Source organism: Penicillium verrucosum, assembly GCF_028828655.1.
Source record: "Penicillium verrucosum strain IBT 35672 chromosome Unknown utg000002l_segment0_segment0, whole genome shotgun sequence".
NCBI classification, from domain to species: domain Eukaryota; kingdom Fungi; phylum Ascomycota; class Eurotiomycetes; order Eurotiales; family Aspergillaceae; genus Penicillium; species Penicillium verrucosum.
In genome coordinates, this window is record NW_026643211.1 from 2,515,563 (window position 1) to 2,542,290 (window position 26,728).

The 26,728-nt window shown below is 46.4% G+C and overlaps 7 protein-coding genes across 7 annotated transcripts; 1 reads left to right on the top strand and 6 right to left on the bottom strand.

Annotated features, from left to right (window-relative positions):
- Positions 1-979: 979 nt before the first annotated feature.
- On the bottom strand, positions 980-2,121 carry N7516_006604 (IPI1/TEX10 family protein; the record flags this gene model as incomplete). Its single annotated transcript, XM_057219324.1, has 3 exons — positions 980-1,896; positions 1,950-2,022; positions 2,074-2,121. 3 exons carry the CDS (start codon positions 2,119-2,121, stop codon positions 980-982), a joined length of 1,038 nt encoding a protein of 345 aa, XP_057073415.1.
- Positions 2,122-2,680: 559 nt separating this feature from the next.
- On the bottom strand, positions 2,681-3,125 carry N7516_006605 (Armadillo-like helical; the record flags this gene model as incomplete). Its single annotated transcript, XM_057219325.1, has 2 exons — positions 2,681-2,853; positions 2,975-3,125. The coding sequence occupies 2 exons, from the start codon at positions 3,123-3,125 to the stop codon at positions 2,681-2,683; spliced, it is 324 nt and encodes a 107-aa protein (XP_057073416.1).
- Positions 3,126-3,995: 870 nt separating this feature from the next.
- On the bottom strand, positions 3,996-6,646 carry N7516_006606 (GATA-type transcription factor; the record flags this gene model as incomplete). Its single annotated transcript, XM_057219326.1, has 2 exons — positions 3,996-6,222; positions 6,279-6,646. The coding sequence occupies 2 exons, from the start codon at positions 6,644-6,646 to the stop codon at positions 3,996-3,998; spliced, it is 2,595 nt and encodes an 864-aa protein (XP_057073417.1).
- Positions 6,647-11,832: 5,186 nt separating this feature from the next.
- Positions 11,833-13,176, bottom strand: N7516_006607 (putative C6 finger domain protein; the record flags this gene model as incomplete). The annotated part of the gene is made up of 3 exons (XM_057219327.1): positions 13,053-13,176; positions 12,554-12,889; positions 11,833-12,485 (listed from the first exon to the last, which is right to left on the bottom strand). The coding sequence occupies exons 1-3, from the start codon at positions 13,162-13,164 to the stop codon at positions 11,833-11,835; spliced, it is 1,101 nt and encodes a 366-aa protein (XP_057073418.1). The 5' UTR covers positions 13,165-13,176.
- A 4,592-nt stretch (positions 13,177-17,768) lies between these two features.
- On the bottom strand, positions 17,769-20,789 carry N7516_006608 (uncharacterized protein; the record flags this gene model as incomplete). The annotated part of the gene is made up of 2 exons (XM_057219328.1): positions 17,769-20,654; positions 20,718-20,789. 2 exons carry the CDS (start codon positions 20,787-20,789, stop codon positions 17,769-17,771), a joined length of 2,958 nt encoding a protein of 985 aa, XP_057073419.1.
- A 728-nt stretch (positions 20,790-21,517) lies between these two features.
- N7516_006609 (dienelactone hydrolase family protein) lies at positions 21,518-22,578 on the bottom strand (the record flags this gene model as incomplete). Its single annotated transcript, XM_057219329.1, has 4 exons — positions 22,436-22,578; positions 22,295-22,365; positions 22,191-22,238; positions 21,518-22,125 (listed from the first exon to the last, which is right to left on the bottom strand). Exons 1-4 carry the CDS (start codon positions 22,555-22,557, stop codon positions 21,518-21,520), a joined length of 849 nt encoding a protein of 282 aa, XP_057073420.1. The 5' UTR covers positions 22,558-22,578.
- Positions 22,579-23,825: 1,247 nt separating this feature from the next.
- Positions 23,826-24,122, top strand: N7516_006610 (uncharacterized protein; the record flags this gene model as incomplete). Its single annotated transcript, XM_057219330.1, has 2 exons — positions 23,826-23,856; positions 23,887-24,122. The coding sequence occupies 2 exons, from the start codon at positions 23,826-23,828 to the stop codon at positions 24,120-24,122; spliced, it is 267 nt and encodes an 88-aa protein (XP_057073421.1).
- Between the last annotated feature and the right edge of the window lie 2,606 nt (positions 24,123-26,728).

Sequence of the window (26,728 nt, forward strand, 5' to 3'; positions counted from 1 at the left end):
CATAAATTGAACTTTCAACTTTCAACTTTCATCATTATCCCTTACCTCGAACCCCCACACATTACCTACATAGGGTAGTACTTTGTACACTATAACTAACCCTCTCTATGATCTTCCTGCATTAATCTCCGAAAAAAAAACGCTCCCCCAATTTCCCGAATCCTTAAAAATATAAATACAAACATAAAAATAAAAAGAGAAGTGCCGGACCCACGCTACAAGACATGTCAAGTCTTTTCCCCTCTTTGTTTCAAATGTGTAAAAAGATATCCACTTCCAAGAATACAGAGCAAAGGTAAGCGAATAAGAGACAGACCAAGGTATTGCGCACATACATAGAACAGCAAACATGTTCATTCCGAGTCTTTTTACTTTTAGCCTTTGGGCTGGAAATGGGAATTAACTCGGAGTACTATGTTGTACATGTACAACATTCTAAATGGGTTGTAGCCTGTCCAAGAATATATATATCTACAAATTTAAATTTGGATGGTTTGACACATAGAAGTCCATTTCTCTATTCCCAGGAGATTTCTAAGAAATGTTTTTTTTTTTGCGATAATTGTAGACTATTTGCTGGTGATTTACTGGCTTACAGGGATTAATGACTAAAATCAATGTTCTATGAAAAGATATATGAGGCTCCAGCTTAAGGCCTAACCTCAAAACCTTGGTATTGTATATATCTTGCTTTTACCTGCAAGGGCGCAAAGCCAACGACCACCCCGGTCGAAGGGGCGCACCGACGGCTCTATTCGGCGGTGGTTGCAGTTGTCGCAGGGCGAGACCGCCTCTGTAAAGATAGACGCCGTGGTATTGATGTCCGAGCTGGCTTTCATCGGATGCGTGCTCCACTGGTGGCTTTATAGGTAAAAAAAAGAAAAAAGCCCAGAAAAAAAGCTCTAGCCCCCAGCCTAGGTCACGGTACCATTCTATTGGATGGTTTTTGGTTTTGCTCATTAACCTTGGCTGAACCAATTCATGGGCCCGGTCCGTACGCAATCGCTTCTTTCAACACCTTGCTCACACCGGATGATGCACGGCCCAATTCGCCACCTTCTTCTCTGGCGCTCTTGATTCCACGCTCGATTGCTGGCTGGAAACGAGTCGAAAACACGCGGTACCTGTCCTCACGCGTTTCGTACATTTCCCCTTCCTCGTCGCGCGGCTTCCCAAACAGATTCAAATATGCAAATGGGGTAGATGAGTCCGAGATCATGTGCTGAGCAGTCTGGCAAAGTGGGAACGGCCAGTCGACACTCTCGTCATCATCACCAGACATCTCACTATCGACACCGCCGGTAGAAGGTTTCCCGATCCCAGCATCCAAAAACATCGCCAGAGCCCCAAGCGTTTTAACCATGGGCTTACCCTGGCTACCGGACTTCCCAAATGAAGCTCGGCTTGAGGACCACTGCGATGATTCTTCGGTGTGCCAGCCCAACACAGACAAGAAGCAGTTGAGTGTTTTGATCCATCCTCCCGCGCAGGAAACTGTTGATTCCCCCGCTGCCTCGACCATCCATGATAAAATCTCCACAGCAGAGCTACGGATGTCCGCTGCAAGATGGGTCATTCCTGCACGAACGTAGGGAAGGAGTTGCGCCACATGGTCTTCGACATCGCCAGCTGGCAGGGTCCGCAAGAGCTTAAGAAGCTGAGTCCGTACGCTGGTGGTTCCATCGAGGATGAGCGGCAGCAGAGATGGTAGAATAACGCTCACTGGTTGTGGCAGAGGCGAGTTTACTGGTCGAGATGATATCGTGGTAGTCAGATAAGCGAGCGAGTCGCGTCGTTGGCTGTCGGATTTGGCGGAGAGGAGAGATAGGTTATGCGTGAATGTGGCATTTGAAGTTGGGGCGGAAAGGTGGAGAGATTGTTGTGTGAGGACAATTGCTAGTAATTGTGAGCATAACAGCACGTCAAGCAGCCTGGAAAAATGCACATACACTTCGATTTGAAACTCGTATCGGTGTAGTTGTCGGGCTTCGCTTTGGTTTTCCCAACCTTGAGTTTAGGTTTCTGCAGAGGTCAGTAGGTTGGACAGAAGGAATGCAGGTTGGAAGTTCTAACCTGGAAGTCCTTTTGCTTCTCCTTCTTTCTTTTAGAGCTGGACCCCATGGCTGTGCAAAGTCAATTGATTGTTGAAGATGGATGGCTGTCGGCGATTCTTTTTTTGCTCTGATTATCACACGTGATTTATCAGTTGATGCCTAAGGCATAATGACTTCCCAAACGGGAAGTATATCGTGATATAATGTTTATTTTTTAGTACAATATTGTAGGTTTTTGCAATCTATTAAGAGCTACCTATGTTCTATGACACCATTATTATAAATTCGATGTAGGCTTTAGACTGTCTCCAAGTATATCTAGTTCAACGATGCGAATCCGCCACAAGATTCAGAAAACTGGCCATGGCTAGAAGTAGTCCACCCTAATATGATAAGGAGATAGCTATTATTGGGCATTTACCAGGGTTTGATAAATAATTTGTCAGAATAAACGGATAGGAGAAGGAATGGTGCAATCAACTTTCCTAATGGATGTATAAACATCTCACATGAAATCCCATTCTATACAACAACCTTCTGTAATCAGCTTCCTAGAGGGAATCAGCTCCCACCTTAATACTCTGATTAGCTATACCAGAATATAGAACAATTACCACAATGAGCAACTAACCACGATTCCCTCCTCCAAGGGCCTTAGCCACCGTCTCCTGCGCCGACTGCAGCAAAGACTTATCCCTCTCCAGCCCATAATCCCGCTCTTCTCTGGGACCGCCCTGGCCGAATTGCCAGATATTATCGGGTGTATCTGACGAGCGACGAGAGGTCGCCTTCATATCTCCTGCAGAACGCAATCAGTCTATTTAGCTGGTACTCAAAGCACGGGGTTCGACTCCAGATCGGACGTCATTCGACATAACTAGAGACAAAACCCATGCGCTGCTACCGCCAGATATACGAACCGGGTTGGAGCTGTTCAGCTATCTTCTCGCGTGCGTGACTGGCGGACTCATGGACACGGCCAGTGACCCTATCTGTGGTGTTCGTTTTGGTAGTGAATGGTTCGGAGGCTCCTGCTATGTGTGAGTTGGATTCTGCAGGGCCGACGGACATCCACTGGATGGCTACTCACCATCTGTGTTAGACATGTTGCCCTATTGAAAAGAATCAGCTTTGCCATTTCAATGTGTTAATGTGTTGATATTGACTGAAAGAGGTTCCATACTGCCTTTCCAGCTATATTGATATTAGCTTTATTGCTTGTTTGATTGCTTGCTTAATACACTGCGATATGACTTGGATTTGTATGTGTTATTTATTTCGAGAAAGCTCAAGAAGTAGTACCGCCTGACTATTCGTCGACATGACGTGGATTGTTTCCCCGGCTTAATGTCCGGGGTTGAAGCCAGTTGTGAGGTCATTCTTCGCTCAGCCTGTAGTTGATGGAAAGGAAATAGCACTTAGGGCTCAATTACACCCGAACGTGATAAGCTCAACGTCGGAAGGAAATGAATTGGAGAAAATCATGATCATATTGAGGTCTAAAAGTAATCACGCAAGGATAACATGATCCATAAATCAAAGCCTGCTCAGCAGCGCAAGAAGCTCAAGAATAAATGAGTAAAATAATATCAGAAAAAAAGAAGAAAAAGAGAAAACAAAGACGGAGAGAGATGCGCACTTCTGCCCGGCTCCGAGCTGCGAGACAACAAAGGAAACAAAAAAAGCAAATATATATAAAAAAAAAAAACATAATAAGCAGCTCGGGTCCCGGACAGACGCGGTTGTATCAATCAAATCAACAAAAAATCAAAAAAGAAAAAGCACACGTGACATAGTAATGAGGAAAGACATGAGAGTAATAAAGGAGCCACGACCGCCTGGGACATAAGTCGTGTAATACGTGAGATTATAGTGGTTGTTAGGCCCCGTCACACATCGGCAAAACTCGGCAAAAGAAAAGGACCATGGGGTAGAAGTTAACTACAGACTCATGGTCAGCCACTCCCATTCCTGACTGGCACCCTGCCCACCGGCGATACTGTGGTTCGCTGGGTTTGCGGCTGCGGGTGGTGCCATCGCCGGAGCTAATGGTACGACCTTGGACCGACTGGCGGGAGCAGCTGACTTAGGGTTGTCGTCTGCGTCAGGGTCGGATCCAGTGGGTGCCTTTTCGAGTCTGCGCTGCCGCCTGGGTGCCACTTGCACACCAGCACGAGCCTGGGCGACGCCAGCTGGGGGACCGGACTTGGGTGGGGCAGCAGCAATTGGCACAACACCGGGTTTCCCCAATGTGCTGGATCCATTGATTGAGGGTGGTGACTCAGAAGTGTTCATGCGGGACGAAATCGATGTAGATGGGGCATGTTGGATGGAGTTTTTGCGGGAAGATTTCTTTGATGACCGGGAAGTGCCAACAGCAAGGGTGTTGGCGCTGCTACGGTTTCGTTTTTTGATCACATCAGTCTTGAGCGAAAGTGGTCGGACAACGCCATGGAGTTTCAGGAACAGGCCGCATGCATTGCATAAAGGCTGGCCCTCTGGATTGCGCCTCCACAGAGGAGTGGTCTGGGTGAAACAGTTGGTACAGGTGGTCGGTCCCGCGTTCGGGTCACCGTTTTTCGACCCACCAGGGCTGCCTGGTCGGGACGGTACTGCACTGCTGAGACCGGACTCTGGGGGCGTGCTTGGCGAGGGGTGGTTTGTCGGAGGCCCGCTGGCTGATCCATTCAAGCTCTGGCGGAGCAGCGCAGCAGCATTGGGGGTCGATGCTGTGCGAGGAACCTTCCCGTAGCGACGAGGATCCTGGTTTTGGTTGCGAACCTCGCTGACCGAAGCGGCGGATCCGTGCGCGCGGCCAAGTGTGGCCCCCTGATTCCATTCAGATGAGCCATCCATCATGTCTGTGGATCCTATCGTAACATGTTTGCGGTGCTGAGCACTGAAACCTGGGAGCGACTGTATTGATCCGGGGAAACCTCCGTCCCAATGAAGACCGGCGCTCATCTCACCAGACTCATCCAGAGAGGCAAAGTCATTTGGCATGGTAATGCCTCCGCGTTCACCGAAGTTGCCATCTTCATCCTCATTATCTGAATCACCACCAAAGGTAAACATGCTGCTGGCAGGCGCCGTTGTGGAAAACTCGCCGTGCCCAAGCACCTGTGAGGGGTTGATATGCTGCGGTTGTGGCACCGAAAATCCTGACACATGAGTGGTTGGTGGCCCTGTAACTGCGTTCCCTGAGTGAGATTCGCCGTTGGACATGTTGTACATGTAACGTGGCTGTAGCGATGCGGACAGGTTCGACTGACGCTGTTGGAGATAATTAGGAATGCGGCGTTGGGTGTGTGATTCAGCGGAGGGCGCATCAGAAAAGAATATCGACTGCTCCCCTTCATAAATCGGTTGCGGGGTCGACACAGTAGACTGGTAGCCAGAAGGCGGGGGCGAGAAGAACTCGGTTGAGTTAAGCGACGAGGCGAGCGGCGTCTGGGCATATAAACTTGAGAAAGGATTTCCTGCAGTCATTGGAGAATCTGACGGCGAAAAATGGAAATTTTGCTGATAAGGCCCGGCGGAATTGATCCCGTGGTCTTCGCTGATGCCATATGTATCCAACCCATATGGAATGTTAGAGTGCGTGTGGTGGTGCTGAGGTCTGCGGGGGCCTACCGTGCCATTGCCGGAGAGAGCAAAGGCAGAAGGTGTATGATCGAGCGAGTAATCTGGCAGTGCCGCTGACAGTTCCGAGTGCTGCGCCATCATAGCGTTGGACACCGGGGGAACCTGGGGCGAGGCATCGGCAGGCCGCTTCCGGGTTGGAACAGACAGACCATTGAAGAACTGCCGCTCGTCGACGCTCGTTTTGCGAACCCGACGGGCGACATATCCAAACTCGGAGTTTGTTCGCTGATCCTGGGGCGGGTGGGGGAATGAGGCGGCGGTGGACGAATCCATCATGGCACGGTCCTTGCGCGATTTAATAGGAATTGATCCAGTCGGCGTTGCTGTAAAGTGTCGATCGACAGGAGGATGCTCGGAGTGCTCGGCGGGCGAATCAAAGGGAACGATGAAGTCATCCAGATTCATTGGATCTGAAGTGGTATCAAGGTTCATATCGTGCGAAAAATCGGGACCACTAGGTACTTCGTCGGACAAGCGCATCTGCGCGATGCCGCTCGGTGTCGGGCTTAGAGTTTCCGAGGCACTGTTCGCACATCAGTAAATCAGCTAGGCGCTTTGGGATTCGCTGGTGTTTCTTACCGAGCCTGCTGCTCCCGTTCCTTGCGCTTGAGATTCATGGCCATCATTCGCCATGTCAAATTCTCCATGCGCTCTTGGTTGGGCAACTGCGACTTTGTCCTGGTATAGAGTTTCCAAATCTGAGCAGCCAGCGGATCTTTCCTTTGCATCTCATCAGGGCTGTCGCCACGCGATGCACCGTTCGTCCATTCGGGAAAGATGGAGTTGCCGAGGACGCCATCATTGGCGTTAGAGGAACCAGAGGGACTGAATGGAGTGTCAAAGGAGAAGTCGTCGGACATCATATGAGAATCGGCGTCGAAGTCGGGGAAGGCCATAGGCCGGGAAGGCCGGGCTGCTCCATGCCCTCCATGATGTATCCCCTCCATAATCTCCTATGGAGAGAGGTTCGATGAGAAGGGAGAGGTTATTCAAATAAAGGCGACCGCGGCGGGGGGAGGGGATGGACGGTACGGCCAAAAAAAAAGGTGGGTTGAATTGAAATTCCCCCGTACCCGCCGTAAACGAGACCCTTGCCGGAAGTTGATGATCGAATGCAGCCAAGCGAGCGACGATTGGCAGGATTCAGCCAACGACCAGGGTCTGTCAAGGCGAAACACCTATTAGCACGGAACGGATCTTATGATAATAATATATGATAATAAGATAATTAAGCTGACGACTGGGATGAGACGAACACACGATGGATCTGGAGACCACCACCCAGCCTCGACGCCTCTTTGGGATTTCCTGATGAGTCGTGGAGGGGGGCTAGACCCTCCAGACGCTCATGCCCCGAGAAGATCTATCTTTTGAAGGAAGAGAAAATCCTCCCGAGTATGACAAAAGGAAAGATGAGAATAAAAGTGGCAGAGAAGAAAGAAGAAAAGATGGAAGATGGGGAGGAGAGAAGGGAAATTGTGTGGGAAAGACGGGGAGAAGGCAGTTTTGGTTTACTGCCGACCAATGACAATAACCAAGTATAAGTTAGAATCAAAGACGTACTCCGTACGGAATTGTAGATATAATGTAGTAGATATTGTAGATATTGTAGATATTTCAAAAAAAAAAAAAAAAGAACAAAAATTAACCAAGAAGATATGGGAAGGAATAATAATAATATGTGATATCTAAAGAGGTAAAGAAGGCCCAGAGGATGACACTGAACAAGGTGTGTAATTTATATGTAAACTAACGTACCAGTATTACGCTTGTCACTGGGTAATCAGCGATTTACGGCGCTTCGCTCGATTCCCAAAGATTTCGATGTGCCACTCCGTCTGCTTTAAAGCCGATTACTTCTTTTTTTTTTTTTCTCTTTTTCTCTATCTTGCTTTCTGCATATTACATCTGTAGACTATTTGGACTTGTTTTTTTTTTGCAGATCTCCCACTAAACAAAGTCGTTTCAGGAGTCAGAATACTTCGGTATTATCGGATCTAGAAGGTCATCCTTTCTTTCTCTGCATACTCGCACGGCCCCGATGTTGTTTTCTTTCTTTTGTTTAAAAAATATCATATCGTTGGACATTGGTATTGTTTTTTCGAGTATAGATATGACCGGCATCTCAACTAATCATCGGCCCGAGTCGTTGCAAGCTCCGTACTAAAGTTGAAACTAATGTACCTTGCCCGCTCCTATAAGTCGGGACCGGTCTAAACGCAGGTACTATCAATTCCTATGGCTAATTGGAAACAGTCGCACAAGCTTGAAGACAGGACATGGCACCTCCCATGAACATCAAGTTCCTTAGCGTCCCCGGAGAGAGTCCAGATGCAGACTAAGTGGGTACTGTTCGTTATTGGTGGAGTACATCTCCCGGTCCAGTGAGAGAGGTCTCGTGGGATCAAAGCCAACAAAGGCATCCGTCTTGTCTTGGGATATCAATCGCCTATACTCTTGAGGTGTTTCAGATCAATGAGGGCGACTCTTCGCAGGCTAACCGTGAGGAATTTGCACGAGAAAATGCACCATCAGATGTATCAATATTGAAATTTATAGTCCTATGCTCTTAGCGCAGCGGGGCGGAATGATAGTAAACCGAGCAACGGATGGGTCCTCCAAAGATAAGAAATGTTCTATGGGTCTTCTTTTTTACTTTCCTTTCTTGAATAGGAAAAAAGAGGAAATTGCTGTTTTTTTTTGTTTTTTTTTCACAGCGTAAGTAGATACTATTATATCTCACATATATTCAAAAATATGCGATGATATAGAATATAGAACCAGCAATAAATATCATCTCACTACGATCATAGCAATGGAGTGAAGACTCACCGAGAGGCTCAGAAAGAGATCCCTATATTACCCGATAACGGTATCACCAGTGTATGGAGAAGATATACAGGACGGCCTGTCACGGAATTTCCCCGATATTCATCCCCAAAACGAGGTAAAGTACCAAGTAGGAAAAAAAAAAAAAAGGCATCTGCCACCTTCGCGGGGATCCTGAGGTGGACTTCCGTACCGGTTAATATCCCTGCTCTTCTTCGTTTTTCTTTTCAGAAGTTTCCCACTGCGGCACTAAGGCGGGGTTAAGGAACAACTCCGGTCATTTCTCATGAATTTCAAGATCCCAAGATCCCGTGTCGTTTTGATATCAATTGTCTCCGGGAGCCTGGTTGACTCGTGTGGGGACGGGGACACGGATCGGGATACGGAGCAGGCACGCGAGGCATCAACGAACAAGGGTGACCCAATGACATCCTGGCAGTAATCAGCTCCAAGATGGCAGTTCTGGAGACTTGTTTTTCTTTTTTCTTTTCTTTTGTTTTTGGCCCCACGACCCCACTGCAAGTCGGGGAATCCGAGATAAGAAGTGCTGATAGGAATGTAATTGGAATGTAATTAACCATGGTCATCCTAACAGAGTGCAGATCGGTGGAACTTCGGACCTTATCTCTTTGTTAGCATAAAGTAACTCTGTACTCTGTACTCCGTACACCTAAAAAGTCATGTGTTGTCTAATCCAATTGTCAAATCCATTTTGGATCAGGGATATGAGTGGGGGAAATCATTGTCTCAGGCACCCGAGTAAACCCGACTATGTCGCGGGGGAAAAGAGCACTGGGCATTTATTGTCATCGAGGCACAGAGGTGGGCCGTGGCGTCTGCACATTCAGCCCATAACGCCAATCTGACTGGTACTTTGGTCATGGTCTTCGTAGTGAGGGGTTGGAGGGTGGTTTTTTTTTCTCTGTGCGGTTCTTGCGGTACGCGAGAAAATCTTTATAGAAGGTCGAGGCATTTGACTGATTCCATATGAAGAAGCATCTGCCTATGGTGCGAAGAGCGTGGAGACAGGAGACCGACACTGCGCATATGTAACAACACCAAATATTGATTCCCTCCTGGGTGAAACAAGTCGACATAGGTGACGTGACATATTTGACATATTTGACATATTCGACATATTTGATCGAGTTGACCGAGTTGACCACCGAAGTGAAGCCGAAGTCAAAAGGGAGACACCAGGGACAATGCACTATATATACGTCGCACTCAAACAGCCGAAGAAAATTGACGCCTTGCCGTGTGATTATTCACCAAGCCGTCTCGATAAGACGTGACGCTACCTAAGGGGCCAAAACAATGTGCTCACTGGTATCGCAACCAACAGGGGGAATCCTAGGTATCTCCAAAGGAAATTCAACCTGCAGAAAGAGAGATAAGACCCCTGCTTGACACAATGATGTGTTATCATTGGATCTATCACCCACACCGCCATCATACTACAACTCTACTATCTCCAGATTTCAACCCCAGAGTTTCACTATCCATCGGATCTCCGGGGGATCCTCCAATGCGGATCCTAAGGCGTCAATTGCTATGCTGTAAATGGAGAATGGACCCTTATCTCCTATGTCTTCTAGGGCCCTTTGTCTGTGAGATAAAGATGACGATATCTCTGATGTGACTGATCTTCCAGATTTCTGATTGCGTCTCACACAGATATGGGAATGACCAGATTATTGGTGCAATCTGAGATATCAACGCTGACGCGATGCCATTAGTTGATGACGCAACAGAAAATCAAAGATTACAATCTCCGTGGAGGAAACAGAATGTCAGAATGCTCTTGTTTATCTTGCCAATCTCTTCTTCATTCTATCTTCAAGCAAGGGTCCTATCAACTCGGGGTCGAAAGATCGTTGATGTACAAATCACTGCTGGCTATTTGTTATCAGAATTTCTCGCGGATTTCTATCTCCTTATTATCTATCTGCCTGTATGTGTCAAGGAGTCTGTTATCACGAACTCAGACAGCCTCGATTCCAGAGTCAATTGTCATTCACGTTCATGTACGGAGTATCCAGGGGCATAAATTGTCCTCACAGCCCCAGTGCTTTTCACAGGTATCGAGTGTTTAATTGGCTTCTCTTGACTAACGAATAGCTTTACTCGACTTTTGTATGGGTTTCAAGTTCGGGAACAGGAAGGATTCCGTTGTTCATTGCTTTGCATGTGAGCTATTATGCACCACTTATTCTCAGCTCTGCCTCGGCTCTGCCACAACTATTCGATGCAAGCAAGAAAATACCATTCTTCGTACGGAGTACTCCGTTCTACCATTGCGTGGCCTACAATTAGCCTTTGGCAAAGCAAGGGTGCACCGTACATGTACAGTTCTGTAAGCAGGAAACGGGAAACTCATCATATTTATCGTTAGGGCTCTTGTAGTACATTGAGGATAGACAAATAAGAACTCCGGCGAGAAAGCCAAGATATTCTAAAAATAATATATAGACATGCAATGCAGGCGTTGTGAAATATGTACAAATGAAGTATTTCCAGCACAAATTAGGCATATGCTTTGGAGAAGGCCCAGAGAAGATAAGATCGTAGCCCAGGAGCAGAAGAATAGAACAAGGTGGTCGAGATCACTCCAGCTTATGATTGCAATATGATATGGCAACCCTTCAATCGGTATTCTATCTTGGTCGTTGAGCTGGTCCATATCTTTCTCGCATGTGGGAGTTTCATCTTCCCGATGACACAGAAGCGGCGAGAATGAGAAGGGTATCATGTATTGACGAAATAACACATAAATTTTCGATGAGAATAAAGGGGAATGAGAAAAAGAAAAGTCTATAAGGGTGACCCAAAGAAAAGCTCCAACATATGAGGTGAAATGACACTTCAATCCAGACAACCACCAACCAGAAAAGAGTCTCCACGCATGAACAACCGGAGGGGAAATGCCACCGAATGAGATGGAGAAAAACACGCAAAAACAGACCGAGTTTGAAAAGAACCCGAAGATATGGAGGGGGAAATGAAGAGACAAGAAACAATGGGAAAGAAAAGCCACCCGAAAACCCTTGCGCCCGCTAATGACCAGCTGCAAAGCAGACCCGCCACGGTATATGAGGATGAGGTGAAAATATGGAAGATGAAATGCGAATTGGGGGTAAAAGGTATGTGTATGTCCCTCGGGGTATTAGAAATGAAACAGGCCGTCTAGGAATGTGATGTGCAACGTGATAAAAAAAACTCGGACTCGAAGAAATGCGAAAAAAAAAGAAAGGGTAAGCGTGGCAGAGGTAGAATATGGCGAAGAAATGAAAAGAAAAGAGTTTCATGGGTTCGGTGACCGTGAGGTGCCTCCGGGGTGTCCCATCGAAGCAGGATTAGGCGGGTATACATGTTGTGGAACTGCGTCGGCGGGGTACATAGGATATGGCACCACGCCCATTCCGGACATGGCATTCATATCCTGCCATTGCGGGTAGTTCATTCCTGGTGGGTATGAGACAGAGCCTGGTGTATGCATCTCAGGCGTATCTGGCGAGCCTTGCGGGGCCATGGCACTCGTGGCAGACAGGGATTGTGCGGGTGTGGTCATTCTCCGTTTGAGCTCCGTGGGCATTTGTGGGTGAAAATGATTAGGGTATGATGAGCCCATTTCTTGTCCAGGGTAGCTCATGGTTCGTGGTGGTGGTGGCGGCGGGACCTGCCAAACTGTTCCGTCTGGTTGCATGGCGTATGCCGTCTGGCCCAGAGGTTGCGATGGGCCTCCCATTGAAGATGCTGCAGATATCGGCGAAGGGGGTGGTAGGCCTGAGTGTATGCTCCCAGGATTCCATAAGTTGGGAGACATATTCATCATCTGACCCTTTCCGGCTGCCATCGTATTCAACAGCTGTGGGTCCGCCATTGTAAATTCGTCCCACGCGACCCCGGTATCAATCGGTTGATGTCCAGCAAAGTCTCCTGGTCCCATGGGTGGGTCTAGTTCACATCAATCAGTCAGCAAATGTGGTCTGGATTACAATGCAGAGACGATTGTCTAGACCTACCTGGAGTTATGCTCATGTTGGTTTGAACCATTCCGACGTTGTAAGTTGAAATGTCCTGCGCGGACGAGGTGCTCATTGGCATAGCCTGATATGGGTAGAAGGTCTCGGCGGGGTCGGCCATCAAATTAGTCGGAGAGGAAGCAATTGGTGTGGTGTTTGAGCGCTCGGTTGATGGTGTCTCCAATCTCGAATTTGGTCGTGATTTCTTTTCAATCGGTGGTTGCTGGTCCACTGGAAAAAACTGACAGTCCTTTCGCAATCGAATGCAGTTTTCACATCGTCCTTCCGTATCATCTGGCGCTACGAGACATCGGATCTTTCGTCGTCGGCAGTGCACTGTAAAGGTATGAGTAACATGGTCACATGCGAATACCCCATTCTCGAAAGGAGAGTTTGTCTTTTTTTCCTCCTAGTCGACACACTTCGCACTGCGAGAACGACGGACCAAGAAATGCGACAAGCAAAAAAGGGCGATGAGTGCTTGGGATGTATTACTGACCGCATGCGACAGATGTTCGATGATATCCTAACTTATTGCGCTTCTTGTCATTTGCGTCCATGGCGCTTTGTGAATTTGCTGTTGATGCCATATGGTCGACAGCTATGGGCATAGCTCCCAGGAGAGCACAGGTTTGTCACGATATCGGTCGAAGGTGCATCAAAGGCCCTGGCGAAGCGAAAGGCGTGCTTGGTGAAGCAGGTGGGTGAGAGTACCTCGAGGCGTGATCAAAGGCGAATGCGATGGGAATCCGCGCAAGGCCATACAGACACCGCAGAGAGAATATGACTGAGGGGTACCTCCAGAGAATGACACTGCTTCAATTCCGAGTTCTGGTCCACATGCGCGCCACACTGGACCAGGTATGATATTGCGCGCGTTTCAGAGCGAGGATGTTGGGAGTATGTTAGGGCCCGCCGTGTGTCTCAAAGTATAGAGGTAATGTAGCAATAGAATGGTCGAGGATAGATTGGATTCCAGATTTAGAGTCTCCAAATTCCCAAGTCCAGTAATTGCGAATTAATCGATGATAATTATAGTAAAGTGTTCGTGGAATGCCGGGGATTTGGACGGGGGTTAGGGCCTAGAAGTTTATTGTGGCCCAGTTTGAGATCGAGGAAGAAACCACACTAGGGGTACAAGTCAAACGATAATAACCAAAAAGAGATTAGTAAGAAAAGGAAGAAGGTAAAAAAAAAAAAAGAAAAGAAAAATAGGCTATTCAAAGGAGCGAATATGAAGTGAACGGTGTGAAGAGAAGAAGAGCAGATCGAAGATGGTAGGTATAGTCCTACAGGTAGAAGCTAATCGCGGGGTGAAACGCCCAAAGGTCTTTTGTTTTTTTGTTTTTTAAATTTTTTTTTGGAGAAGTTTTTTTTTTTTGGAGGTTTTTGATTTAATTTAATTTTCACAAGTATGTATATCACGCCGTACGTGGAACAAGGTGGCTCTCATACCAACTAAGACTAACACGGATGTATCAAACTTAGCCCAAATCAACTGCAGGTCATTGTCAATGGATGATCAGTTCAGGGGTCCGCGGACAACTTCCCTTAATGCTCTAGATCTACTACGTAGCGCATCGTGGACTTTACTGGCACTTGGATGGAGTGTGCTTCTTGTTTTCTACAAGGTTTTCCCTTTTTTTCCTCGTCATCTCTTTTTTTGGTCTATAATATATGTAATTCCCTCTTTTTTAGAAATCCTGTCATTGTCACATTGGCCCTCGGTTGATTAGGTAATTTGCCCATGCCCCTGATTGCGTACGTATAGACCCGGTTCTTCAAATGAGGCAGAAACGAGGAACCATGGTCTGGGAGCCCTGACAACAGTGGGGATGTGTGGATGTTGGAGGGTGGCCGCTTGAAGTACACAATACTAGTTAGGTTTAGGGCCTACAAGGATAACTGTCAATCATCGATGAACTGGGGAATATTTCCTTCAAGTCCCAAATAAGTGATTGGTGACGCGAGCTTAGGTTGGGGACCCAGAACCAATAGGCTTGTTGATTTGAGGGTCCATCAAGAAGAACCTTCTACCTCTGGTCATTTTAAAGGTTGATCCCTATAAGCTAGAGGGCTTCTCGAAGGAGAGCTGTGCAGCTCGATCTAAGGGATATTGACCACATGGTTTTCTGGAAGACTAGAAATTCTACTACATACCCGACTTCTTCCTCCGTAACATACAACATATATATGAACTGAAACGAACCCATCGGGTAAATTGTTGCTAAAAACAGATTCAGGGTCCACGACCAGTGTGTATCAGGTTATTTTATTGTTTTAAATCCTGTTTGTTTCCCTTTTTCAGTTTATTTAATATAACGTTTATTTCCCTAAAATAAAGGAATTAATAAGTGGTTTTTGATTTTGCCCCTTTTCCAGTAGCTTTAATCCTTATTTGGACTGCCATATTTATCCGGAAAAAAGGGAAAAGAAAAGAAAAAGAAAAGAAGGAAAAAAGGAAGGAAAAAAGAAAACCGTCAAAAAGGTCCTTGGGAATAGTGGACCAATCAGTGATCACGGACCTTTCTTCATGGATCCAACCACGATGTACCTTGGATGAGAAGTCTCTACTTAATTATACATCCAATGCTAATAGGACAATCCCACTGTTTCAACGTTGATGATGGCGTATCTGGGGACAATTTCTAGAAACACGTACGTGGCCCTTAAGATTTGATTATATTCCAATTAAAATATCGCATTGTACTTTGAAAACCAATCGGTAGACATTAGTCTGCATCTACACAGCCCTGAACTACACCCAAGTAGGATAACAGTCCGAAAGCCTTAAAAGACCATTGTGTACTCCATACAGATTACCAAATATATACGCAGTATATAACATAAGGTAACATAATGCGAAAGTGCAAGCGATCTCACAAACTCTGCGTGGGGCAGGTCAAGGTTTAATTAAGGATCATCTTAACTGTGGTAGCGTGTTACATGTTGGTCTTGGCATTCGTATGGGGCTCATCTCGGGGGTTTTTCCTTCTGTCTCAGCTTCCATAGAGACTAATAGAATGGAAGGTTCTATTGAATGGAGAAATCACGGGGAAACTGTTGCTTATTCTACTCCGTATAAAGTATAATCTACCTGTTCCAACAGATGGGAGGGGAGAGAGAAAAGAAAAAGGGGGCGGCTATTACCGACTCCCACCGGTTAAGCCGAGAAAGGAAAAACGTGTCAAACCTGGGCTTGTTGGATAATGTTCTGGTACGAGGTAAGTGGACTGGAGTGGACGATGATCTTCATGCTGTTGTATATCACGTCAACAAAACCCCTCAAGGCCAAATAAACGCCACCAATCCCTGTACCTTGTACTCTCGTGCTCTCGTGCTCTCCAAGCCACTTTACAACGTGCTGTGTGCAACCTACCAGGCGAGTCTAATGTATAATGTACAATATATATGCAGTTGTCTTCGAGCTTTTAAGCCTGAGGGGATGGTTCCACCGCCATTTTGTGAAGCGAAACACATTGTACATACTGCCCACGCTCTGGCCCCGCAATTCAACACTCTGGTCGAAGATCGACGAGCACGGGTGTTAAGAAATGCACCAGAGCCGATACTATTAGGTTTCACAACACAGAGTCTTTGGAGTTGGAATTTATGTGTAGCTGAACAATAAGCACATGTATCGTGACGCGGCGAATGTTAAATGCGATAGGTCTCGTGCGAGTTAAGCGGCTGAACCCATAAAATCAATATACTAGTTAGTTATATGCGGTACGAGTGTACGTAGCATATACATATTGTATAACTAACTATATTGTACAACATATGTTGTAGCAGAAAGGTCTATAATCGTATTCCCACCATGGAAGGTTCGAACAATTAATTAAAGCCCCAACGGGCGTCGCGTCGTCGTCGATCGGCCAATTGTTTAAACTGAAACAAGGGTCCAAGAGTCCAGGGCTGAGCCAGATCTTGTCAATCTTAGCCAAGAATACACCCAGGGTGGGTAGATAACTAACTAGATAGGACAACATAACTAAAATAATCTTTGCATACTAAGATGTCGCTTAACCACGTTTATACTAGTCTACTTAAATATTGTAGTTTCATTGTAATTCCAGAAATACCCCTAACTATTCCCTTCTAGGATTAGTACCCAAACCCCCTGCCAAACCCCAACTGCCGGGCTCCGCAGTGGCGTGCAGGTATACCCTATGAGGTATGAGGTATGCTATGATGATCTTTCTCTGGGAAACTGCTTATCCGATGGTTTTCTTTTTCTTTTTCTTTTCTTTTTTTACTAGGATGGTCTATCGCGTGGCATACTTTCGGGGTTGGTGCTATTTTGGAATATCTACTCCGTACAACGTACGCCGTACGCCCTACAACTAGGAAGTTTCAGTAAGGCTTAGTTTACCCAAGAGATACTCCATTTGCATAATTATGCACATTATACGGTCTAATATGTATAGGGGGAATAACCCTGCATATGAGGATGGAATATGATCCAAGCAATATATTATAATTAGGGTTATACCTCCAATCCAGGAATATATATACATCTCCTACAATATATGTTGTAGTTATGTACTAGTAGTATCAGAACTCCGTACGGAGTAGACGGAGTACCATAAATTGTTTGAGATCGGAGATCTCCCTGTGGACCAGAAATACAGAGACCTTACTGGTCTCTTAGTTTTGGTCCGGTTGTTTCACCATCTTCGGGGCCCTTGACTCCATTCGGCCATCGGCTCCCTCAAGGGGGAGAGTCACCCTTTTTAACCTGCAACCTGCCTTACGCGTCCTTCCAAGAAAAAAATCCATTCCTCTTTCCATTTTGCCCCTATCATGATTTGTGTTTTTATTTTATTATTTTATTATTTTGTTTTCAGCTGATAGAGAAGAGGAAGGTGGTATTCACTATGTTGTATTTTTTTAGCTGGCGTTCTCCGATGGTGAGGGCTTTCGCTTTCCCCCCCGGTCCCGTGCCCCCATCTTGACAGGCTTGGATTTCTCCCCTACGGCATCTCCGGAGAGATAGCCGTTAAAGCCACCAAAGGCTTTTTTTTCCAGTCCCAAAAGGGGCCAATATCCGCCGACTTATTCCTATACTGTACTCAATCATGGAATGCCCCGGTTTGCGTGATTATGGCCGTTTCGTGTTCCGGATTCATTTACTTCGTTCAGTCTGAACTCGGCCTCCAGAAATAGCAGCATGCGGGACCCAATATGTACTATTCATTTCCAAGACACCACCTCATTCGCTTACGCGCACCACAACCTTTACGTCAATGGCTCTCGCTTGCCTTATGGAACATGCGATACAAGATGTCACATGAGTTCCTCCGAACCGACTTATGATTGCATGGCACCCAACAGCAGCACACCAGGCACGAGCGAATGTTTCCCTGTCCCGGTTACCCCGCGCATCGATAACAATAATCTCCGGGTCTTGCGACGATGTCGATTGCGGTGCCGAGGTAGAGGAAAGGGAGTCCAACGAAATATACTTGTATCGATAAGAGCTGTGCAAAGGATGGCCCGGTAGACGTGTGTACTTGGACATGGGTCTCGTAGGCTGCTGGTTCTCATTTTCCTTGCGGTCGGATGACTTGTGAGAGGCGACCCCCAATGGTGGACAGCACTCATGTGCAGAGATAAAGCGCACATTATACTTGAGGGGGAAACAAACCGTAGTTGAGGCTCCAGCATCTGCGTGGTTGATCGAGAATGACATGGATGCCTCGGCAGGTGTGATGCCGTTGCTATTGGAAGGCCGGTAATCATTGATAGACAGAGTTAACCCTTCGATATTGACACTGGATGTTGTGCTTGGCTCTGGATTCTCCGTTGGGAGTGTAAAGGCCTCTGCTGTGATATCTCCCATGCCTAGCGGTGTCGATTCCATCATGAGCTTGGCTCCCTGCTTGATTCGAGGCTTTCTTGAGATCTGCGCAACCTCTTCAACCGGGAGTTCAAGCCATCCACACTTGAATAGTTCCCGTGTAATCGCGTCGCGGGGCACCATGTCGCTGCTGATCCACCCCATGCACGTCTTAGCTCCCTTTGAACTAGATAAGACACGTCCGACCACGCATGCTTTACTCCACCAACTCCGTTCGCCATAAACGAATCCTCCATAAAGATTGGCAATTGAGCCTAGTTGATCTAGTGCATCCGCGTCATTCTCAAGCAGTGTCGCCATGAGAAGGTGACTAATCGCCTCTCCGGGTATCACGAACCCGGAGAGCAAGGAGCGCGAGATCCAACCTAAATTTTTAGACTGTGGATCGCCGGAGCTACAAAGCTTGACGCGCCGCCGGCAAGGATTTCGTGTGTACATCTCCTCCTTGGCCAGTAACATCTCCTTAGATATATTTTCCCGTCCCCACTTGTCATCGACGACTAAGGCTGGTAGAACCGGATTGTTACGGTCTCCAAGTTTAAGCTCCATGGTTGCTCTCAGCGCAGCCATTTTTGGCCATCCAATGTTTTCTGCGAAGACATACAGACCCTCCAGCTGCTGTCGAACATGCGAAGAGCTCAGTTCGCAGTCCCAGGCAGACTGTAGATCCGCAACAGGGGGCGAGCTACGCCGAGTGATGCTTTCAAGCAGTGAAAAGCGGTGGCTTTTCTCATGTAGCTTAGTGGCTATAGGGTGTGATTGCGAGCCACCCGGGGATGGCCCTGATTGTGGCGACGGGCAAGTGATATCAAGACTGCTGAGGAACCGACGCACAACAACCAGATCCCAGTTCAGCTTGCCTTCTCGCAACCTCTCGAATTGTACAAGTTCATGTATCGTGATATGACCACCGTGCGGGTCATGCAACATGCCAACTCGAACGAAGGCATCCAAGCGAAGCAGCAACTCGGCAGAGAGGAGCAGCTGGATCAGCAACCACTTTCGCTCTATCCCGGACTTGATCAAAACATCCCGCGGTACTTTCTCATTACTTGAATTACGGCCTAGACAGTCCCCATCGCTATGCAAGGATGTCTCCCATAGGATCTGTCCTGCCCGGAAGCGCCATTCGGGGAGACTGAAATTGATCCATGCTCCGGGGGTGGCTAGCACGATGGCCAAAGTTTTGATTTGGGATTTGACGCTTCGTGGATGACCCTCTATGATGTCGGTAGGTGGAGGGCGAGGGTGAAGGAAGTGCGTGTGTAAACTGTCGTGCAACTCACGCGGACTTTCAATATCCAGAATTGTCCTCGTTGATCCCTCCGTGAGCATCTCATGTCGGAACTTGCGCAGATGCTCTAAGCGTTGCACCAGAGATCGCAGGTTGATATCTCGTACTCCAATGCGCTTCCAGGCTTCGGGGCCTTCGCAGATGAGTTTATGCCGATCGTACACGGCACCACTTTGGCACTGTGAATATGGCTTTTCATACCCCTCCATTAAATGGAACGCCTCCGTTGCCACCATGTTTGAGACTTGTTGTAAAGATGGAGGTTTCCTTGGGGTTTCGGGGCCAGTGTATCCGATCGCATCAGCTACAGGTAATTCAAGAAAGTGCTGGAAACCGACAGTGCCGGGTTCTTTGCCATTATTGGACAGCATGTTGGATACTTCGAAGATACCGACATCGAACGTTGCCCTGTTGCTAGCGCCTGTTCGGCGCCAGTCGAGAACTCCAGTCGGAACACCGCCTTTCACGGCCCAGTCATCTGGGAGCGGCAGATGAGCGTGAAGTGTGCTCAAGGTAAAGGACGCATGGAGCAACGGCTTGCGATCCCACATATGTTGGATTACCGCGTTCTGCTCATCCCAGGGGAAGATCACCTGGGGATACCATCGACCATGCTTGCCTTTCTCCAGAAGGAAGTGGGGTGCCCCAGACAACATTGCCTTGATGTCTTTCGTTGTGAGGTTTGATTCTTCTCTTGAGCTGGGGTTGGCGCCAGGCGAATTATCTTTTGGCTTGCTCGCAATTTTTAATCTGTAATCGAGAAAATCATAGATATTTGAAGGTTGTGCTGGCTCGGAGTATTCCCCTACCGCGGGCAAGTCGCGCTTAGGGGAGCCACGGAGATCTTTGCTGTCATCTCGTCGGCCACTACTCCCTCTTCGTAATTTGGGCCGCAGGCTGGTCTCAGTTGACGGTGACTGTTCTTTTTCCTTTTTCGCCGTGAGCTAGTTGTCACAACGATAAAATAGACATTCTTACTCGGGTTGTGGTTGGAGAATCCGAACTACTGCTGTGCCTTCGGAATAGGCTTCGGAATCCTCCGTCGTCGGTATGATCTTCTTGGTGATCGCTAGGAACATGGCGATGCGATGATGATCGTTTGAGTGTGTCGAATTCGTCGTGGGTAGTAGAAGCTGTGTCTGCGTCTGAGGAACGACGTCGGCCAAATAGGGAAGCCATCAGAGCCTGTGCGGATGCAATTATTGCATCTTCTGATTAAATACAATGCCTTAGGAAAACATAAGAAATATGAAGTATGAAGTATGAAGTAAGAAATAAGAACTATATGCAGAGTGCTGATCTCGGCTCCTCGGCTCGTGGGATGACCCTGGAAGCGGCAATGCGGCAAGTGGGTGTGACACCGAGATTTTTCCGTAAACAGATGAGGTTATGAATTGAATCAGATAGTAGAAATAAAGAAATAATTGAACGGCGAGGTTAGGGAGGTTAAGTTGAAACTTGAAAAGTGATGACGTCTTGCGGACAAGAGCGGCGAGAGCGGCGAGCATCATACCCATCTTCCTACAAAGTACATCTTTTTAAAGGACAAAAAGATGTTTATATACTTCCCCAGTATCTGACTTCAAGCAAAAAAAAAAAATGACATTAAGAACATTAAAGATGGGTCAAGCTCTAGGGCCTGATATACCAGAAGAACTTTACGTGTACATAGGAAGATAATTTTTGGGTTTGTCCATGTAGGATTGATACATCATTTCTCTCGTTCTCTCATTAGGCAATCTAGTTCTCATAGTATCATCAGACTTTTGCGGTAAGGGACTCCCCGTCAATTGTGCCCTTTTTTCGTTTACGAGTGCTGGTGTAAGAATTGGAGAACGGCCTTGTAACCGCGCTCATACTCCTTGCGCACCTCGGTGTTCTCCAGGTCCGATCGCGCAGCCATCCAGCCGTGGATCTGAGTTGGGAAAGTCTCGAAGTACTTGGGGACCTTCAAGTTGGCCTCAAAGTCCTTGACGTCTTGGACAGGCTCGTCTTTTGAGGCCAGAAACGCCATGGGGATGTTCACGGTCTTTGCATCATTGGCGTCGACCATAGCCGGGTGGCACTGCACGGCGGCCTTGAATAGCTTGTTATCAGCGCCAGCGGATAGGGAGGCGATCTTGCCGCCCCAGCAGAATCCCAGGATCGACCAAGATTCGAAGCTGCCACCAGGGGCTAGCTTGTTGCCTTCGGCGACGACATTGGGGATTTTGGAAAGGGTTTGGGGTGGCGCAGCCTTGGTTGAGAAGAAATGACCCAGCTTCTCCTTGTGTTCCTGGGTGGTGGGGGGATACCACGAGATGTCGGCGGGGCTACCCTCGAAGAAGTCGGGTATGACGACGCGGTATTTTTGGTCGGTCGACGTAGCGAGGATGTCGGCACCTTGGACGGTCTGGTCAAAGAAGCCGAAGATGTCTGCAGATCATGCAATTGCATCAGTAAGTTGTCGGTTTGCTTGTAGGGGAGGTTGAGTGACTGACCATATACGACCAGGATGGCCTTGGTAGCTGATTCCGGGCCGGTCACGTCTAGAAGTGATCTGGTTAGCTCAATTTATAAGAGGTTAGGGAAAGTAAGAACTCACAGGTCTTCAGGCCATTGATGGTCTTGTATTCTCCCTTGGGTTGATAGCCCTTGGACACAACAGGGGGGATTCTGTCCACGGTGATGGTCAGACATGCACAATTGAAACATCGCATAATTCAATGGTTATAGGATAACGAACGAGCAACAGGCTTTGCTGATTCCAGACATGGTTGTAGAGAAGCAATGGAAGGGAGGTGTGCTAAGGTGGTGTTTGGTTGCAAGCAACGGTCTTCGGAAGGTCAGAAATGGCCTGTATTTCATTTAGGAGTAATCGGTACTAAAAGAGGAACATACAATCTGCAATTTAATTCTGAATCAAAAGCGAAGTTGAATAGATGAGCTAAAGTAGAAAGGAAACTCGAAACGCAAAGAAGAAAAATATTGAAATTGCTGTACCCCGCCGGTCGACGTCATCGGAGCAATACTCCGCGATTCAAGATACAACCCAGTACAACTAGGAAATCTCAAGGCTACATGTATTTACCTTGTCTCCTGTTGAGTTATTTTCGGTTTCTTGGTAGCTTGAATTTTGAAACTGATCTATCTAGTCTGTTCTCTGTTTGGTCGGCTTTTGATGCGATCGGGTAGTCTACATAGAATATACCTAGGTATATATATATGGCTGACTATAGCCGAGGTTATATGTCATTTATATATCAACCCCCAAAAGACAAATAGGTAGCACAAACGGTGTGCAATTGAACTTGAATTACACATTCTACAACAGTAGCCAGCCGCATATATGGCCTAGTCATGTCTTTTTTGGTGATATTTTTGGTGGTCTTTTGGTGGTTTTTAGATGTTCTTTCTAGACATTTTCCAACTGTTCTTTTAGTTGTATTTTTTAGATATATAAGGTGGTAAAAACGTCGTACTTCGTGCAAGAGACTTTTCTATGTACAACTAACTAAGGATTTAGAATTTAGAATTTAGAATTTAGGCAATAAGCTCGGATAGATGGTGAGCCTGTGTAGCGAAAGACTCATAGAATTAGATGCTATAACCCGTAGTAAACCAAAAGAGAAGAAGTATCTCAAATATCACCGGGCCTTGATGAGACCATTTCATTTATGCAATCAGGGGTTTCACTGCAGATACCGTCATACCGGACACCTAGCTTTATGGGCTTGAGAGGCCGAGGGCGATAAAGACAGTAAATCAAATCAGCCAAGTTTTCATGATAAATTGACACGATGCGAGAGAAAGCTGACCTCTCTTTCTAATACTTCCACTCAAGGCAATACAATGCAAGTAGGTCCACAGTCAGAATCTTGCTGCAAGGGAGGATCTTACAGCGACCGAAAGATGCTCGTGGGGCTGTTCCCATCGAAGAGGCAAAATAATAATAAAAATAAAAATAAAAATAATAACAATGAAAATAATAGTAAAAAAATAAAATGAAATTCCCCAAAAAAAAACATAAAAGCCGAGACAAAGATTCTAGACCCAGAAACAGAAGGAGAGACCCGTGCTCTATTATTCTTTTGTTTGAGACCCATATATTAGCACATTTATAATGGATATACAGAATGGTCCACGTTGGAAAAAAGATGCCAAAATGTGTGCTCTGACCTCGGCAAATCCACCCAGGCCGGGACATGCCCATCGGCTCTGCACGAAACTCATGGTCGCAGATCTCCCGGGTGAGAAAGATAACCAACCTTCCACGAAACGCCATTCCCGAGGACGATCGTGAGCGCCAACCGCGAGCCTCACCGAAGCCACCAACGGCAAGAGCCGATGTAGGCGTCACTAAGGCGTTCAAGACCAGCCAGGTGGATCCTTGCGCGCTGTCACATCTGGACCGTAGGAGCCGCCTTGCATGAAAGGAGCGACTAATCGGCTGTGAACCGTAGCATAGTGTCCAGGGATTGCACCTATGATCTAGAAAAGGCTGTGCGAGGTCGATCAACCGGGAACCCAGCTTAGGAGAGGGGCCACACACAGATTGATGATCAACTGATCGTCGCCGATATGGACCTTTTGGGTAGGCGATGTGCGGCTACAGACGCGGAGGGATACAATATATGGGCGCTATCGAATTGTCGACTTTATTTCGGGATCTAAGACAAATCAGGGTGCTTAGTGAATGTCAGTATACTGCGTACAATATAGAATGTATAGAATGTACAATACCATAATATTGGATAATATTGGAGTAATGCTGTGTCTGTCACTGAACACACAGCTAGGGTAAAGGTATGCAGTTCTTAAGAATGTGACTCGGCTACCTAAGCCTTGCCCCCTTTTTCTTTCTTTTTCCTGTTCCCCCCTTCTCCTATTTCTTCCTTTTTTTGTTTTATAAGAGCACTGCAGGTTTAAAGCGTAACTTGCTACGGAGTACCAAATACGGGGGAAATGCGGACCAGATCGTAATATTAAATTCCATGCGCCAGTGGACCTGTCTAAGCTGTGCCAAGGAGCTTCAGCTATCCCAAACATCCTATGCATAGATTAGATGGAGTCACCAGTCTCTAGTATTCGGCATATATTTTCAAACCATGTGATTGTTAGTTCGCGGCAGATCAGCTCTGTCAAATTTTATATTTGGTTTAGCTATGTATGGGGTAGTACATACTACAGTGATAAACATCGATCGACAGGGCATGTCCTTTCTCCCCCCTCCCATTTTCGCCCTACATAAGCATCTGCCACGTCCGTGCAGAAGGCAACGAAAGTGCTGCCTTCATTGATTGGAGGATAAGTCACCTGTCGGGACCGAGGCGAAGTTCTCGTGTGGAGTGCTTGAGACCCGTTTCAGTGGCATTGCGCCACCCAAAGTTGATATAAGAGACTTGGATGGAAACCCGACGGAGTGGATGCTGGAGGCGATTGGCTTTCGGGGAGTGAGAGAATAACGGGTATAGTGTTCAGTTGACCTTTTAAGGCCCGAGCCAACCTTGGAAAGTAAAAACAAAAAAGCGAAAGGAAAACACGAAAGGAGCTACCATGGCCGGTGAACCCGGGGGACCAATCAAAACGACCTTCTACTTTGGCTATTGAGGGGCTAAAAAGAAAAAAAAAGGGAAGTGCAGATGACCATCAGAGACATAGATTATAGGTGTCTAAGAAGTACGGAGTACTCCGTAGTTATGGTCTACAATATACCTACGGTCTAAGTAGGTTGTATATTATATGGAATATGGAATATGGAATATGCTAAGAACCAAAAAAAAAAAAAAAAAAAAACATCAATATTTTTAAAAAAGAAGAAAAGAAGGCTAACTAAATTGCGCGATCATGCTTTTAATTAACGAATGACCAACGAGACAGCTCGCTTCCCTCTGCCCTTCTCTACCTTTCTCGTATTCTAGCCATTCCGGTCTTGTCCGTGCGTTGTCATGTTGACCTTCTTATTGGATAGAAATCTTACCTTGATAGTAGAAAAAGAAAAGTATATGGATCCATTACTGATATTTCCTTTTTTTTTTTAATTCTTGGAAGTCAATCTGGGAAATTTCTTTCTTTTCTCTCAATAATAGCTGGGTCCATTCTTGTTAGCACAAGTTTCTCTCCGGAGTCCCTACACTAGCGTCCTTTTTTTTTTTTTTCACGCGATCAGTCCGGACGCAAGGGATTTCCCTCGAGGAAGAAGGGTCTTTATTTATTTATCTTTCCTTGTTCTATAGAATAGCACGGAGTACTCTATAACTATACATAGTTACTTTAGTTATGTTATTGCATGTATGTTAGTTAACTAGTTATTGTTTTGGATATGCATAGAGTTACATCCAAGGAAATAAGAAACTAAACCAGTTCATATAACTATCTATTTTATATCTTACATGTTGTATATCAAAAGTGAAAGGGAAAAAAATCCTCCTAATAAAGTCAACCATTCGGAACAGCCAACCGGGCAACTTGTTTCTTTAGCTGTCAACCACGTTCTCTGCTGACACCCCTCTCTCTCTCTCTCTGTTTTTCACCTTTTTTTTTCGCCCTTTCGCCCTTTTTCCCTTTTATTTTTTTAAATTTTTTTCTTCTTGTCTCTCGGCTCTTTTAATATGTGACTCTTATTTTATTATACCATTCTTTTCCCCACGGTGGCTAGACCCGTGTCGACTCCATTCCCAGAAAAAGGGAAAAAATCAATCTTATTTACTTTTTTGATTTTTATATTATAACTCCTGACTCTCTGACTCTCTCTCTCTCTCTCTTTCTTATTATAATACCTCCCCCGCGCTTGTTATCGCCTTCCGACGCCACGGTCCTTTGCCCACTTCCTCCCCACATCTCTCTCTTCCTCTCAGCTTCACTTTTTAGTGTTTCAACTTCTTTAAATCGAATTTCTTCCCGAGACCATGTACTACACGCGTTTTCGTCGACCGTGACAAATTCACTTTGACTATTCCCTTTTTTTTTTTTTTTTTTCCTTTCCCTTTTTGCTAGTTTCAATTTTCGAGAGTTCTCTAGTCCTTCCAGAAATTCCCCT